The sequence below is a fragment of the Geotrypetes seraphini genome, chromosome 14 (genome assembly GCF_902459505.1).
Source record: "Geotrypetes seraphini chromosome 14, aGeoSer1.1, whole genome shotgun sequence".
Classification (NCBI taxonomy): Eukaryota; Metazoa; Chordata; class Amphibia; order Gymnophiona; family Dermophiidae; genus Geotrypetes; species Geotrypetes seraphini.
The window spans coordinates 73,247,847-73,263,907 of record NC_047097.1 but is presented as its reverse complement, the minus strand read 5'-3'; the positions used below and the strand labels follow the sequence as shown (position 1 = coordinate 73,263,907).

Here is a 16,061-nt window from a genome sequence, read left to right as displayed (position 1 = left end):
AGGCGGGAGAGGGGAGATATGATAGAGATGTTTAAATCAACCTACATTGAAACAGTGTTATTAGCCAAGTGGTGGAAATGCCCACTGAAAAACCATTTCCTTACAGTGGAGAAAAAAGCCTCAACTTTTTTTCATATGCAGACGGCAACCCAATGAGTTTTTCAGCCGTTCTTATTCTGTATCATGGGCAAACAACTCCACTATTTCTCAAAAATGAAATCTTTCAAAATGGGAACATATCCCACCACTGTGCACAGGGAACAGGTAAAAGAACCTGAGGAAAAGTTTCACTTATCTTCACAGCTGTTAATGGAACCAGGATTGCGATCCGACGCAATGATCTTCCTTCATATTCGGCATTTAGAGTGAAGATAAGGAACCGGTATCCAAGTCCAACAAGGCTCTTGTTTCACCAACGAGTGGCTGCTTCAGGGAGTTCCCTCCTATTCCATCCACAATTTGGCTCCACTACTTTGTCTGTTTTATAGCTCCATGTCAACTGACGTCATTTCTGCCGGAAACTCTATTAACAAAGCATAGTGTTTATTACCAAAATTCAAAGAACAGTAAATAAATAGAACGCATACCATTCTATTTTTTTGGTTAAGACCATTAGGTCAGATGGTATTCAGAAAATAGATGGATCTGTGCTCACTTTGAGTCCAGTCTTCACGTCCCCCCTCCGTGCTCTTATTGGGATATGATCTAATACAAAACATCAAAATTCTTCAAAAGAATGACCTTTTTCAGCACAATGCCGAGTAAGCACATCCACTTGTCTTTTATGTTTGATGTTAGATCGGTGTTCAAATAGTCGAGTTTTTAAACTCCTTGCAGAATGCCCTATATAACAAGATCACACGGACATACTATTGTATATACTACACCTATTGTTTCACATGTCATTCTCCAGAGTTTTCTACCTGGGATGCATACTAGATCTCCTTCACAAACCAAAGAACAGGCTGTGCAATTATTACAGCGAAATATTGAAATTGGATTGCATTATCTAATCTAAGGCTTGGCTTTATATACCGAGTCATCATTCTAAGAAAGCTTGACTCGATTTACAATAATTAACTTAACAAATAAAAACCATAAGACTAAATTTTGGGAAATTCATTTTCAAAGCATTTAGCAAATAAAGTAGTTTTTAAAGATTTGCGAAAAAATTGAAGTGAGACGGAACTCCTTAAAAGAAATGGAAGATCATTCCAAAGTTGAGAAAACTTAAAGATCAGAGATTGACTAAAAATCTTGACTCCTTCAATCCCTTTTTTGGAAGGAAGAGATAATTTAAATTGTTGGTTACCTCTTGCAAAAGAAAGTCTGTAAGCATTCCAAGATAAAAGAAGGAGAGGAGTAAAGATACCATATAGGATTTTAAAAACAACACAAGCACATTTAAATTGAACTCTAAAATAAACCGGGAGCAATGGAGTCACGTGATCAAATTTACGTTTTCCAAAGATCAATTTCGCAGCAGTATTTTGAATCAGTTGCAATCTATAAAGACAAGTTTTTGTGGCACTGTCAAGTTAGCTCCATCACCATTACTCTTTGCACCAATTCCAGGTGTAAACTAGACCCGTGTGTATCGCACTACTGTGACTTCAACATTTGCAGTAATATATTCCTGATTCTTAGCAAGAAATATAATCCAGAACTGTTGCTCAGCTCCTGAGATAAGAAAAGGGATTATATCTGGCCACACCAGAGGTAAATTTGACTGAATTTTTGGAAGATACACAGGATGTGATCCAGAGTCGGTCCACTCTGGTGATAACATGCATGAGTGAGATGGATAAGACATTAATTGTGAAACTTTATTTTAAGAACAGGTTAATGAAATTTTGTGGGGATCTTGTTAGGATTTTTCCGGATGTCTCCAGAACCACTCAGTTGAGAAGGAAAGAATTCCTGAAATTTCAGAAATTCTTTCCTTCTCAACTGGCTCTGGAGGCATCTTTTTACCTGAAATTTCCTTGTAAATGTTTAATTAAGTTACAAGATATTGAATATGCTTTTTGGGATCCTATTCAACTACAACAATTTCTAGTTGCGAGAGAATAGAAATGATTTTGTTTCACCTAGCTGAGAATAAGAGGAGTAATTAATTTAATATCCCATAGTAAGGAATGATTCAAGGTAGGTTAGTACAACCGAGAATTATTGTCCTTTAGTTTTCTTAAATTTAATTGATTAGAAATAGTAACATGTTCTCCCCATTGATGTGGGCTTGAAAGGAATTATGTATGTATGATTTGATTATGTATTGCATTGTGTGATTTTGTTTCCTTTTTTCCTTTGGAAATATTGGATATTGTAAAGTATTCAAAAGCATAAAAAAAAAAAAAAAAAGAAAAGGGATTATAAAGATTCATCCAAACACAGCTTATTATCATTTGGGCAATATATGCGTGGCACTTAAAGATTATTCAGGCCAGGAGTGAAAACCGGGAAAGGGGTCCTGGCTGGAATTCACGGCTCCTTAGCAGCATGATTTCACACTATCAGCCGCCCTTTAAATGAGGTTCAAAATGTTCATTACAGAGTCTGCATTTATAATTAGGAATGGTTTGGAATTAATGAGAGAGGGTTCAAGTGCTTTTCTTCATCTCATTAATTGAGAAGTTAAGTACATTTGGCAGCTGTCCATCAGGAAGTGTTCAGCAGATAGGCCGCGGGGAAGAAATAAAATATATTGGCAAGGGATTTCCTCCTTTCATGTGTATTAGTATCTGAGTAGGCAGAAGCAGCAGAGGGGAGAATTGTCTCGCTTTTATGATTTCCAACAAATGGAAGATTGGAAAGAATTATTTTTAAAAGGATTAGTGTACGTCCATCTGCAGGCACAATAACTCTTCGAAAAAGGAGCAGAAATTCATTGGAGTTAGCAATCAGGAAGAAAATAGTCAGTATTTTCAGAGAACTCAGCCTTCCCCCCCCCCCCCAAATTTCCATTGTTTCTATGAGAAACTCTTTGAGATGTAGATTGACCGTTTTCCATTGCAAAAACTGTCTTCCCACCTACCCCCCCTGCCCCCACCACTACCAGATCAACATTTTATCTGTTTCACCCAGAACAACACAAACAAATACAGATCTGAAAAAAATAACTTAAGTAGCTGCTAAGGTTAGCATCAAAATATTCAAGAAGGCTGGCACCCTTAGGGTTAATTGTGCGAGGAGCTGCCGGGTTTAGGTGATGTGTTTTTTTTCAGTGCTCAGATTTGGGTACCATATGCTGAAATTATTTTATTTATTTATTTTTAAAACTTCTATACTGTTTTTTTCCCAAAACAGTTTACAAGGAGTTACATACATCAAATGTTAAAAGTCTATACAAAATAAGAAGATAAAATAGACATATTCAGTATAGCATAAAATCAATTGCTCAGAAAAATGCATTAACAAATAGTTGAGTCTTCAACATTTTCCTAAAAGAATTCCTCTCTCCACATTTTTGAATCTGGCCAACAAGGCCGTTCCATAGCTTAACTCCTGCACATGTAAAGGTCATGGCGTTCGTATCTACATGTTTAGGGTTGGCCTTTGTTTTCAGCAATGCAGCACCTGCAGAACGCAGGGATCTTTGTGGTTGATAACGAGATATCATATTCTTAAAAATTTTGGGCATCGTACCATATAAAAATTGATGACATAACATGATTGCTTTGTACTGAATTCAAAACGCAACTGGCAACCAGTGCATTTGTCGAAGATATGGAGTAATATGCTCATATCTTGATGTTTCAGTTATCAATGTAGTCCATTGTTCATTTTTAAGGGGGGGAGGGTACACAGGGTGGGGCTCCCACAAAAGACTGTGGCTGCCATTTTTAGGTGCTCTACGCAAACCAGCTCGGTGCGCAAGCATCTTGACAGACACACTACACAGAATTCTAGAAACAGTGGCAACATGGATGAAAGACCCAGACAAAACAAAATTCATACTTCTCGAAAAAAAATAAAACCATAACAAACCTAGTAATAAACTCAATCACATATCCCATTCAACCCACTCTAAAACGTCTGGGAATGACGATAGACAGATGCTGCACCATGCAACCACAAGTCAACAAAACAATACAGAAATCATTCGTGGTCATGAGAAACCTAAGGCAAGTTTGAAAATTCTTCGACAGAAAGCAATTCCAGCTCATGGTCCAGTCCCTAGTCCTAGGTTTCCTTGACTACTGCAACATCCTCTATCTCCCCTGCCCTCAACAATGATTTAAACAACTACAAACAGTACAAAACACAGCCCTGAGACTAATCTATTCACTAAGAAAACACGACCACATCACCGAGGCATACCTCGACTCACACTGGCTCCCAATTCAAGCAAGAATACTATTTAAATTCTACTGTCTATTATTTAAATCCATAAGCCTACTTGAACAAACTCCTAATCCAAACTACCACAACCAGACACAGAAGAACCCAGACACCATTCACATACCCTCCAATCAGAGACATCAAATGGAAAAAAAACTGTACGATGGCCTTCTAGCCACACAGGCAGCAAAACTAGACCACCAACTCTCCAATCTACTAATCGCGACCCCAGACTACAAAACTTTCAGAAAAGAAATAAAAACCCTGCTATTCAAGAAATCCATGAAGACTAACTAACATCATCTGAAACATTTCAATCCTCTGAAGCAACCCGCTCTACTCTGTAACACCTCTGGACATGGCCAGAAATCCTCTTCTGTAATCCACCTTGAACCGCAAGGTAATAGCGGAATAAAAATCACTAATGTAATGTAATGTCAAAACTGGATTTTGTTGGTCTTCTGTAGCAGAACCTACAAAGAATAGACTCCTACCAGCTGCCCTCTGGACCCCTAAATGGAGACACCCAGTTTTACAATTCCCTTCTGAGGCAATGAACCATCTTTAACCCTTTCCAGCCAGGCCTTTTTTCTGTAAGGTTATCAGTGGATTATCATAGAATGTTGTTGCTATTTGGGTTTCTGGATTGGCCACTGTTGAAAGCAGGATACTGGGCTAAATGGACCATCAGTCTGACCCAAAATGGCTAGTCTTCATGACAGATCAACTAGTTATGAGATATGAAAGGCATTAGTGTGCGGATTACAAAGTTCAGCTACAAGAAAAGCAAATATCTGACACGGAAATCTTCCCCTTGTTCTTCTGTTCTTTGTTTGTTTGGGTTTTTTATAAGTGTTTTCTAGCGTTTCCTGTGAAGAGACTGGCGCTGCTCTTCCACAAAGCTGATGAATCCTGCCTTTCAGAAGTCAGAAGGGTTTTTGGCTGACGTGAAAGAAATGTTCTCTTTTTATGAATGAAGTAGAGGAAATGTTCTGATTGAGAGCTTTTGGCAGGAATTCAGATCTTCGTGTTGTGTCTCCTGAAGAGAAACAGAATGTGATTAATTCTCCCCAGTCACTGCCAGTTCCTGAGGACCAGACTTGTGCTGGAACTCTTTGACTCCCTCTTTCTTGTGAGCACAAATTGAAGAAGGAGATTTTGCATCTCCTGGTATGAATTGTACCAGATAATGTGTTTCTTGAAGGGGCTTCTGCTCATCAAGCCTCCATTGCCAGAGTCCCCTGTTACGGTCTACTATCATTCATGAAATCGCTCTTTGAGTCTTTGGAAACCTCTCTCTGAAGTTCATCATTTGGAAGATGCTTTTCTTTATTGCAGAAACTGCAGCTAAGGAACAGGAGCCTGCTCTGTGGTTGTCAATGGATGCTGAGCATGTTCCTTCATTGTGTCCAGGGAGGTACAATTTGTATTGTGTTTGGAACCCCTAATAATCCTAAAATGTTTCACCTATCACCTTGGGAGCTATTAGCAAGCAGCATTAAATGTTTAACATAGCTTATGGGACCGGATCACCCCAGTGTTGCGCGCTGCCTATTGGCTGAAGATTGACAAATGATGTATATTCAAAGGCCTAGTAATGGCCTACAAACTCTTCCATGATATGGTACTGGCCCATATGGCCTCCAAATTATCAATTATAAAAATCTATCATGCAAATAAGATTTTTATTGTTTTCTAAAATTCGTATACGAGTGGAAGTAAAAAATAGTCCGCGGAGAACGGAGCCAAGAATAGCTGCTTGATATGAAAGCATAAAATCTTTTATAATGACATCCTTTAACTGGTGGTAACTCAGACATTGTTGATATATGTGGGGAATGTTGAAAACTAGAAAAATTGAAATGGTCAGCTAAATACCCAGGAGCCATACCAAAGCTTGCTACAATTTCCTTTAAATAGAGTCAATGGCAAAGGAAATTGTGGGTTACTCCTAGGTATGTTGGGAAGGATATAGAGAAGAAGAAAAATCCCCCAGGTAGATGCGAGTCAAGGCTTCTGGCGCTAAAACCCAGCCCTGGTTCTCCCTGAGCTAAAAGTACCAAAGAAGCAGGAGGAAAGGAAGCTTCCAGGTCCAAACTCAGAGCTATAAGCTTTGTAGTAAACAAGGAGGGAGGGAGCAAAGGCTGCAGATCTGGGACCCAAAAGACATTCATCAAGCTGTGACACTCTGTAGGAGCTATAATGAGCATGTGGGAGATCAAAGTATGACATAAATATTAGCGTTCAGTAATGGATGATGATGATGTGAATGTGTGAGCCTGTCAAAGAGCAGAAAGAGGGATGCAGATTAATTGGAGAAAAGTTTCAGGATTTGCATAAAAAGTAGCAAAAGGAAAGAGTGGGATGAGGCTGAGGATGAACTTCAATGAGATTGATGGGTGGAAGAAGAGCCTCTGTCTTATTTACACGTTGGATGGGAAAATGAGGGGCTCCTTTTCCTGTTCTCTGTAAGGGAAAGCAAAATCTTCACTTTTTGCTACTTTGCTGCATTATAATGCTGTCTTCAAGCATTGTTAAAAACTGTCCAGCAGAAGTGCAAATGGAAACGTCCACAAAATGCCCTGTGAAACAAAGGCAGGATTTGTCAGGCTACCAACATCTTTATTTCATATAAGCTGAGCCAGTTCTGGTTTTGTCCCATTGCAGCATTAACTGCCTTGTTCCAATTGTTCTACAAAGAATAAGACTACAAATTCTTGGATGCAAGGAGACAAAATCAGGCTGTTCACTGCAAAGTCACAATAGAAAATATTGTCTTGAAAGGACTCTTCTCAGACACCAGCTCTCTATTGCAGTTGCATTATCTTTTCTAGAAGCATCTCTTTGGACATGGAACAGTTCAGGTGAGGAATCTAAGGGAACTGTCCTGCTTTTCTTTGACTGTGCAGGGAGACGACTGTTCGGTGACCTGTGCGGATGGAACTTATGGCGCCAGTTGTTTGTCAGCGTGTAACTGCAAGCATGAAGCTCTGTGTTCTCCAATAGATGGGTCCTGCACTTGTAAAGAAGGTAAATGTGATCACAAGAAATCAGCTGTTTGATTTTAATCTTAGCCGGCAAGGGTTAGCATTTCAATACTAGTCATTTGCACTCAATAAGTATCGTTTTCCATTAACTTTACTTTTGTTTCTAGGTTAAGAGTTGATTCAATGTCAGGAAATGGAGCATTACATAATGTTGTATATTGAATAACTGAATGCAAAGGTTATACTATTCCCCAAGATCTTTGTTCCCCTTTCTGAATATCTAGCAAGGTCTTCCAGCCTCTGTACATTCAGAGCATGAGGTGACAGCAAAAGCTGGAAGGATGCGAGGGTAGTGGTCAAGCTGAGGAAAGGAAGGTCACCAGTGGTGTGCCTCAAGGTTCTGTTCCTGGGCCTGTTCTTTTTAACAATTTTATAAGCAATATTGCTGAAGGGCTGTCAGGTAAGATTTGCCTCTTTGCGGACGATACCAAAATCTGCAGTAGAATAGACACCCCAGATGATGTGAATAACATGAAGAAAGACCTGGCGAAGCTTGAAGAATGGTCTGAAATTTGGCAGCTAAAATTTTATGCTAAGAAATTCAAGGTCATGCATATGGACTGCAAAATCCAGAGAGAATGGTACAGTTTATGGGGTGAAGAACTTATGTGCACGACAGAAGAGTGGGACTTGGTTGTGATTGTATGTGATGATCTTAAGGTGGCCAAACAGGTTGAAAAGGTGACGGCGAAAGCTAGAAGGATGCTAGGTTGCATAGGGAGAGGTATGGCCAGTAGGAAAAAGGAGGTATTGATGCCTCTGTATAAGACTCTGGTGAGACCTCATTTAGAATATTGTATACAATTCTGAAGGCTGCACCTTCAAAAAGATATAAAAAGGATGGAGTCGGTCCAGAGGAAGGCTACTAAAATGGTGTGTGGTCTTCGTGATAAGGCGTATGGGGACAGACTTAAAGATCTCAATCTGTATACTTTGAAGGAAAAGCAGGAGAGGGGAGATATGATAGAGACGTTTAAATACCTACATGATGTAAATGCGCATGAGTCGAGTCTCTTTAATTTGAAAGGAAGCAGTGGAATGAGAGGGCATTGGATGAAGTTAAGAGGGGATAGGCTCCGGAGTAATCGGAGGAAATACTTTTTTATGGAAAGGGTAGTAGATGCATGAAACAGTCTCCTGGAAGAGGTGGTGGAGACAAAGACTCTGTCTAAATTCAAGAAGGCCTGGGATAGGCAAGTGGGATCTCTGAGAGAGAGAAAGAGATAATGGTTACTGTGGATGGGCAGACTAGATGGGCCATTTGGCCTTTATCTGCCGTCATGTTTCTTTGTTTCTAACTTGTCCATGAATTACAGAATTAAACAGTGAACATTTATATTACAGCAATGAAGCCCAAATAAATTCAGTTACGGTGAAACAAAAAAGATTTTAAACCTGAAAATAATGCCCATAAAAGTGCAGCCCTAAAGGGAGCTGGTTCCAGAAACTAGCCAATTGATATTGGACAGACAGACAAAATTTGTCTAATAAATTTCACTTTCTTAACCATAGGAAATTTCTCATTTGATATTTAGAAAGAAGACTCTACAATAAGGTTGCTAGATTGCACTTAACTTTATAAGAGAGAGCTGGATATTCAATATAGCTCTAGGCCGCACCTAAACAAAATACACAAAGCCACCGGCTGAATGTCAACCCATAAAGTCTTATTATTGGGAACACATCTTATGCTGTGGTTTTATAATATATTAATGTGCTTTGTTTTTGTTCTTTACTTGTATTTAGGATGGCAGGGCATGGAGTGCTCCATTCCATGTTCCAGTGGCTCTTGGGGTCTGAATTGTGATCAGAGTTGCCAATGTGCCAATGATGCAGCCTGCAGCCCCGTGGATGGCTTCTGTACTTGTGCACCAGGGTGGCTTGGAGAACAATGTGACCAGCCATGTCCCGTGAGTTCACCTCTTTCTACTCACCTATGTTTTTTATGCATGAAACTTAAAAGCAGAAGTTTTAGAAGGGGCCAATTAATGATAACCCTACATTGAGAATCTGGTGGATCTTTGGTCTGATAGACTGTCTCACACCACAGAGATGTTGACAATAATCATTAATGTAAATGTAACTACTGTAAAATGAAGCCAGAAAGAGCCAAACCCCCAGTCCAAAGAGTCCCGTGAATACAAATCAAACTGCACTCATCCCAAAATTGTATATAACAAACAACTTATCTTGATCCCATGTGAAACACATCCGCTGCCCAAGAGAGCACTCTGTTTTGCTACTTCTTCAGGAACAGAGGAGCAGGGGTGAAAAAGTGCTAGAGAAAAAGGTGCTTCAAATGAGAAAACCTATTTGAAAAATATACATTACAAACACTAAGCCCTCAGTCCAGTAGGAATACAAATAAACCTATGCACATACGGTAGAGGCTGAACACAGAAAACTTGACCTGCATCTTGAGAGTTTAGGAAATGCTGTTGTGCTCACAGAAATGGCTTCTAAAATTGCCCTCCCCATATCAGACTTTTAACGATAGAACTCTTCTCGCTTTCTTCAGTCCCTCAATTAGGGAATAGGTGTAATTGCATAAAATGAGTTAGGAACAGCTAAGCAGGGAGCAATTACTCTTCCATCTGCATTATGCACTGATCTGCTTCTCCTTCTGGGTCGTTGGGTTTATTCTGGGTGATACGTAGAGCAAATAGACTACATTAGATTATCTCAGCAATTCAGTTATCATGAGTGATGAGGCTAAAGATTTTGGAAACTGGAAATGATTACCTAAAGGGCTTCTCTTTTTGGAAGGATGGAACATATGGTCTTAACTGCTCTGAACACTGTGACTGTGGCCATGCAGACGAATGTGATCCAGTCAGTGGCTACTGTACCTGCCTTACGGGCTGGACAGGTAAGTTATTTAATGGATGTGTATTGTCATGGGGTGTCTAAAAAGGGCATTGAACTGAATCCACAAAACTAAAATTATTCCAGCAGGATAGGAGCTGATCCTGTAAACAATGCCTAGGTTAGATTTGTATTTGCATTTAGTTATACCCCGTCTTTCCCAAGGTGGGTCACGATGGAATATATGCATAAGCAAAATCACATACATTACAACAGATAAAACATAATAAGAATAATGAAAAGCCTCCTAAAATTACCAGCGCCTCACATCAAAAAAACATTAAATCAAATCCCATATTTCATCTTGCAAAGAGATGTTTCTTCAGCATTTTCTTGAAACTACTCAAATTTGTTTGCTGTCGTAAATATCCCGGGAGCTTATTCCACTCCCGAGGATCCACATACAAAAATATGCTAGCTCTAGACACAGCCAGCCGCAGCTGTTTCATTGTCGGAATATGTAGGTCAGCGTGAGTCATTGAACACAACATACGATGATGCCGCTAGGTGGCCTAATTGGAGACGCCTAGCCAAGTTCCGCACGGAACTCAACATTGAATAAAGGGCTTAATTAAGAACTCATAAAAAAAAGAGAGAGAAACAATTAAGAGTTCCGCGTGGAACTCGGACTGACGCCTACCAATGTCTACCTCAAAAGTGGGTGTGGTTAGGGTTGGAGAATAAGCGTGGTATGACTTAGGTGTCTGTGTTAGGAAAACTCTGTCCTAATATATCTACATTTAACGTTAGGACATCTAGTGATGCCTGAGTCAAGTTAGGCATGATTCTGTAAATTTATTTATTTAAAAATTTATATATCGCATCATAAATGGTGTCTAGCAGTTGATTGACAGCTGACCAAGCAGTGCCTAGGAGTTAAGTACGGTTAGGTGACATTTATGGAATCAGGTCCTTAATATAAAGTAGTTTTACGGGACAAGTCTGGAGTTTGGAATCTCTAAGGTAGTGTGTTGCAAACTGTGTAGCAGGCGGGCCAATACTGCCAATATGGCCCTTGGTGTGGACCAAGAAGACCAAGAGGACTGAGCAAAAGAGTCAATTTTGCGAGGGGCGGGCCATAATTTATCTGCCTGAGTATGACAGAAAGTAGCAAGCGTGTTGAAACAAGTCTGCGCATGTTGTGACATGTCTCACGGTTACTCGTGCTCACTTGCAGCTGAGTGTGAGTCTAACATTCCAAGAGTCCTCATGCGAACCAAGTAACAAGCTGCTAGATTTGGAGCTTCGTTTGGCGATAAAATTTCTCACAAAAGAAGGGAATAGGCCAAAGGAGATCCCTGAATGCATAATTGCAGTTTATGATGAGTCGGGCCCATCATCCTACAAAGTAAAATTTTGGAGCAAGAAGTTTAAGTGGGGTGGAGAGTCCATTGAAGACGACCCCTCACCCTGGACGGCCTATGGAAGCAACTTCCACAGAAATGTGCAAGAAAGTTGAGGATTTAATTTTGTCAGACAGATGAATTAAGGTTTCCCGAATAGCTGAAAAAGTGGGCATCTCGGCAGTTAGCTTGACAGGCAGCAGTACTTGAATGTCGCCAGTGCCCAAATAATATTTAAGTCTTCTCCAATTCCACCCCTGGACCACCTTAACACTAACCCATGAGTGTGGCTGCTATTAGCAGCATTTTGTTTGGTTAAGAGTTGCTGACTATCCCCTCCCAAAATGCTCAGTGCATGCAACCTCTAAGGCCTGATTAAATCATGGTAAATATCAGACTCCCAATATATATAAGAAATAAGAGAAAGCATAGATATAAGAGGTGGGTGGCTTCGTTTCTTATTTCCTCATGATCCAGGGAATTTTCCCATTCTTTCAGCCTTTGTCTTTTCTTTTCATACTTCAGCCACAGTGGAACTAGTTCTCAGCAAGAGGCCACCGATTCATTTAGAGCAGATGCATATTGAAACCTACCTCTAGGTGTCACTGTTGTGCAATTTCTGGGATTCCTTTTTCCTTGAGGAGCTAAGCTTGCCACCTCCAGAGCATCTCCTGCTTTACCTGGACTTCCCATGTTCTACTGTGCGGCAGTAACACTAAGGCACTGGGGAAACTCAAGGGAGAAGAGGGATAAGTTCTGCCATTCCTCAATACTGAATCTGTAAAGTGTGACCTCCACACCTATCCCTGCTGCCTGACATGTTTTAGCTGACTGGTCACAGCTTCTCTCTGAAAAGTGCTTTCAATTCTATTAAGTTCCTGTGATACAAATAAGGCTTTTTCATTCAACTGGTGTATTTCACCCATCAGGGCTTGTAACGTGAAGTATAAAATATTAGAAAGACGTGATATCAAATTCCTATCAAACACACATTTTCTAGATGTACAGAGCCATTATTTTGATCGCATCTCATGATTCTCATTTGGGCAGCTATCTCCCAGTGCTTTCAATGAATCATTTATATCTCTAACTATTTTACATCCCGAGATGAGTTTTGAATTGACAAGAAAGATTGGAAGTGTTCCAAATGACTCCAGAACATGGTGCCACAGTCTTAATCTGGCCCTTTGCCCTACTTCCTGCCCCTTTCAAACGCATGCATCTCTTTCTTCTGAGCGTTCCTCTCCCTCTGCTTTAGAAATGTAACATAAGCCTACTAGAAATTATCGCCCATTTTTTTACTGACTTAATTTAAAGCAAGAATTTAATGACATTCCTTACTTAAAAATTCTCTCTATGGCCAGAACTTTCTTGAAGTATCATTTGTGCTTTGTAGAGCTAACATCTGCAGGAATAAAAATGAATCAGTCTTCCAAATCCAAGTATTTCTTAATGTTCTACTCTTAAATGCAGCAGTTTAACATTGGTGTGAGGAAGGAGCCATGACCAGGTAACCGGGTTTTAAACAGAAGTTTCCAATTTTATTTGTCACTTGATATACTGTTTATCAAGGGGTTACCTAAACGGTTTACAATCATGAAAAATACTTTAAATAAAGGTAAATAAAAGCAAAACTGAATAATGAAGCAACACTTTCAGGGGGGTCTATTCAAGGCTGGATTTTAACCCTAGAAACGTGACGGCAGATAAAGGCCAAATGGCCCATCCAGAGCATCCACTATCTCCTCCTCTCCCTATTGGCTAAGGCTCTTAACATTTGCATCTCCTCTTCCTATAGGATAAAGCTCTTTACACTTACATTTGTGAGGTCTTAGAGCTTTATGATTATAGGTTAAGGCTCTTTACACCTCCATTGTGAGGTAATACAGCTTTACGGTTATAAGCTAAGGCTCTTAATACTTGCATGGTGAGGTCATAGAGCATTATTGTTATCCTGGGGTGTACCTGGGAAGAGCCTAAGGCTCCTAATGGTCTGGATACCTTAAGCCCCTCCTATGAGCTTAAGGTATCCAGTATTTTTTGAAAGAGTAAACAAGCAATAACTAAATTCTATCGGAAACTATATTAGCTCCCAATTGAGGCAGGAATATTATTCAAGTTAGGTTGTACTTGTTACAAGACATTGTTTGGCCTTATACCTGATTATAATATTGATCACTTTAAATTTACTGACAGAAAATGTTTTTCTTGGCATTTTAGATTATTTACATTTCCTACTGCAAAAGGTTGCATATAGAAAAGATTTGCGAACTGCAGGAATGGTGTACAAGATGCCAAGTCTTTAATCAATAAACATAAAAATGAACATAAAACAGTTTGTATGCAAAATATGGTGCAAGAATCTCTCCTCTATGTCCTTGTCTTCCCTGAGATCCCCTTTATCCTTTGGTCATCTAGCAGTCCAACCGAGCATATACATAACCAATTCTCTTCCCAACTTCTTACTTTTAATATACCTAAAAAAAATGTTTACTGTATGTTTTTGTTTCCAGTGCAATCTTCTTTTCAAGGTCTCTCTTTGCCTTCCTTATTTGCACCTTGAATTTGTCTTGCCATTCCTTGTGCTGTTTACAATTATTTTCAGTCGAATCCTTCTTCCACTTTCTGAAGGATTCTCTTTTGGCTCTAATAGCTTCCTTCACCTCACTCGTTAACCGCGCCAGTTGCCGTTTGGTCTTCCTTCCTCCTTTTTAATACATGGAATATATCTGGTCTGAGCTTCCAGGATGGTATTTTTGAATAACATCCACACCTGATGTAAATTTTTGACCTTTGCAGCTGCTCTTCTAAATTTCTTTTTACCATTCTTCTCATGTTATAATAGTCTCCTTGTTTAAAGTTAAATGCTGTTGTATTGGATTTCCTGTGTGAACTTATTCCAGGGATCATATCAAATCTGATCATGTTATGGTCACTGTTATCAAGCGGCCCCAGCACCATTACCTCCCGCACCCGTTCATGCTCTCCACTAGGCATAGAATTTCTTCGCCTCATGTCGGTTTCTGAACTAGCAGCTCCATAAAGCATTTCTTGATTTCATCAAGGAATTTAATGCTCCTAGCATGCCCTGATGATACATTTGCCCAGTCAATATCGAAGTAGTTTAAATCACCCATTATTATTGTGTTACCCAATTTATTAACCTTTCTAATTTCTGATAACATTTCAGCATCTATCTATTCATCCTGGTCAGGCTACGGATGATTCGATCATTAACCCCATTCCTCGAAGAAACGTCTTTGAATATTCTAATACATTCATTGGTCATATCAAAAATAGATTACTGTAACACATTATACAAGGGAATGACATTAAAGGAACTACGCAGGTTACAAATAATACAAAACACTGCAATAAAAATAATAACCAAAAAGAAAAAAATTTGACCATGTTGCTCCCCTTACCACAGAAAGCTCATTGGTTACCCATAAACCATAGAGTTAGCTATAAATTAGCACTATTGATGCATAAAACATTAATGAACAAAACTCCCGCATCCTTAGAAAGACACCTGATTCCATAGACTCCAACTAGATCCTTAAGATCTGAGGAGAAATCCCTCCTTTCAGTCCCTTCCCTAAAATTCATTTACACTCGGAGGGACAAGATCTTCTCTGTTACGGCACTGCCGATATATATCCAGGAAGAAAAGTCGCTTAACAAGTTTAAAGGACTTAAGAACCTAAGAATTGCCGCTGTTGGGTCAGACCAGTGGTCCATCGTTCCCAGCAGTCCGCTCACTTTTAAAAAAGCTGGCTCTTCAAGAACGCTAGTAAATGAGTTTTTCTGATTCTTTTGAACTCTGATATTTCTCAGAGTTATTATCTCTATAAAAGAAAGAAAATGAATGGGTAACAATTCCCCATCCTAATGTTCTAGCCCTATATGTTCTCCTTTTCTCCTAAACATTGTACTTCAATCTATTTCCCTCTTGTTTTGTGTATTGTCAGAGTCTTAAAGTGTGCTTTTTTTTTTTTTTTTTTTTTTTTACTAAAACCCTGTTTTTATATTTGTAAATTGCATTGGATCACAATATTGCGATCAAATCAAATTTTAAATAAACTTAGGGCTCCTTTTGCTAGCTGCGATAGCAGTTTTAGCACACGCTAGACCAGGGGTCCCCAAAGTCCCTCCTTGAGGGCCGAATCCAGTCGGGTTTTCAGGATTACCCCAATGAATATGCATGAGATCTATGTGCATGCACTGCTTTCAATGCAGATTCATTGGGGAAATCCTGAAAACCCGACTGGATTCGGCCCTCAAGGAGGGACTTTGGGGACCCCTGCGCTAGACCATAACATAAGCATTGAGCTGGCGTTAGTTCTAGCCACGTAGCGTGGGTTTAGCGCACGCTGAAATCCTGTGTGCGCTAAAAACGCTATTGCAGCTTAGTAAAAGGAGCCCTTAGTACGCTCCTATCATTTATTTATTTATATATTTATCC

The 16,061-nt window shown here is 39.5% G+C and overlaps 1 protein-coding gene across 7 annotated transcripts in view; it reads left to right on the top strand.

Annotated features, from left to right (window-relative positions):
- MEGF11 (multiple EGF like domains 11) overlaps positions 1 to 16,061 on the top strand; it is a 322,743-nt gene that overhangs the window by 260,694 nt on the left and 45,988 nt on the right. For all 7 annotated transcript variants that reach the window (XM_033920814.1, XM_033920813.1, XM_033920817.1 and 4 more), the window contains 3 exons: positions 7,251 to 7,371; positions 9,135 to 9,298; positions 10,155 to 10,257. In XM_033920814.1, the coding sequence (XP_033776705.1) occupies positions 7,251 to 7,371; positions 9,135 to 9,298; positions 10,155 to 10,257 (388 nt within the window). The remainder of the gene's footprint in view (positions 1 to 7,250; positions 7,372 to 9,134; positions 9,299 to 10,154; positions 10,258 to 16,061) is intronic.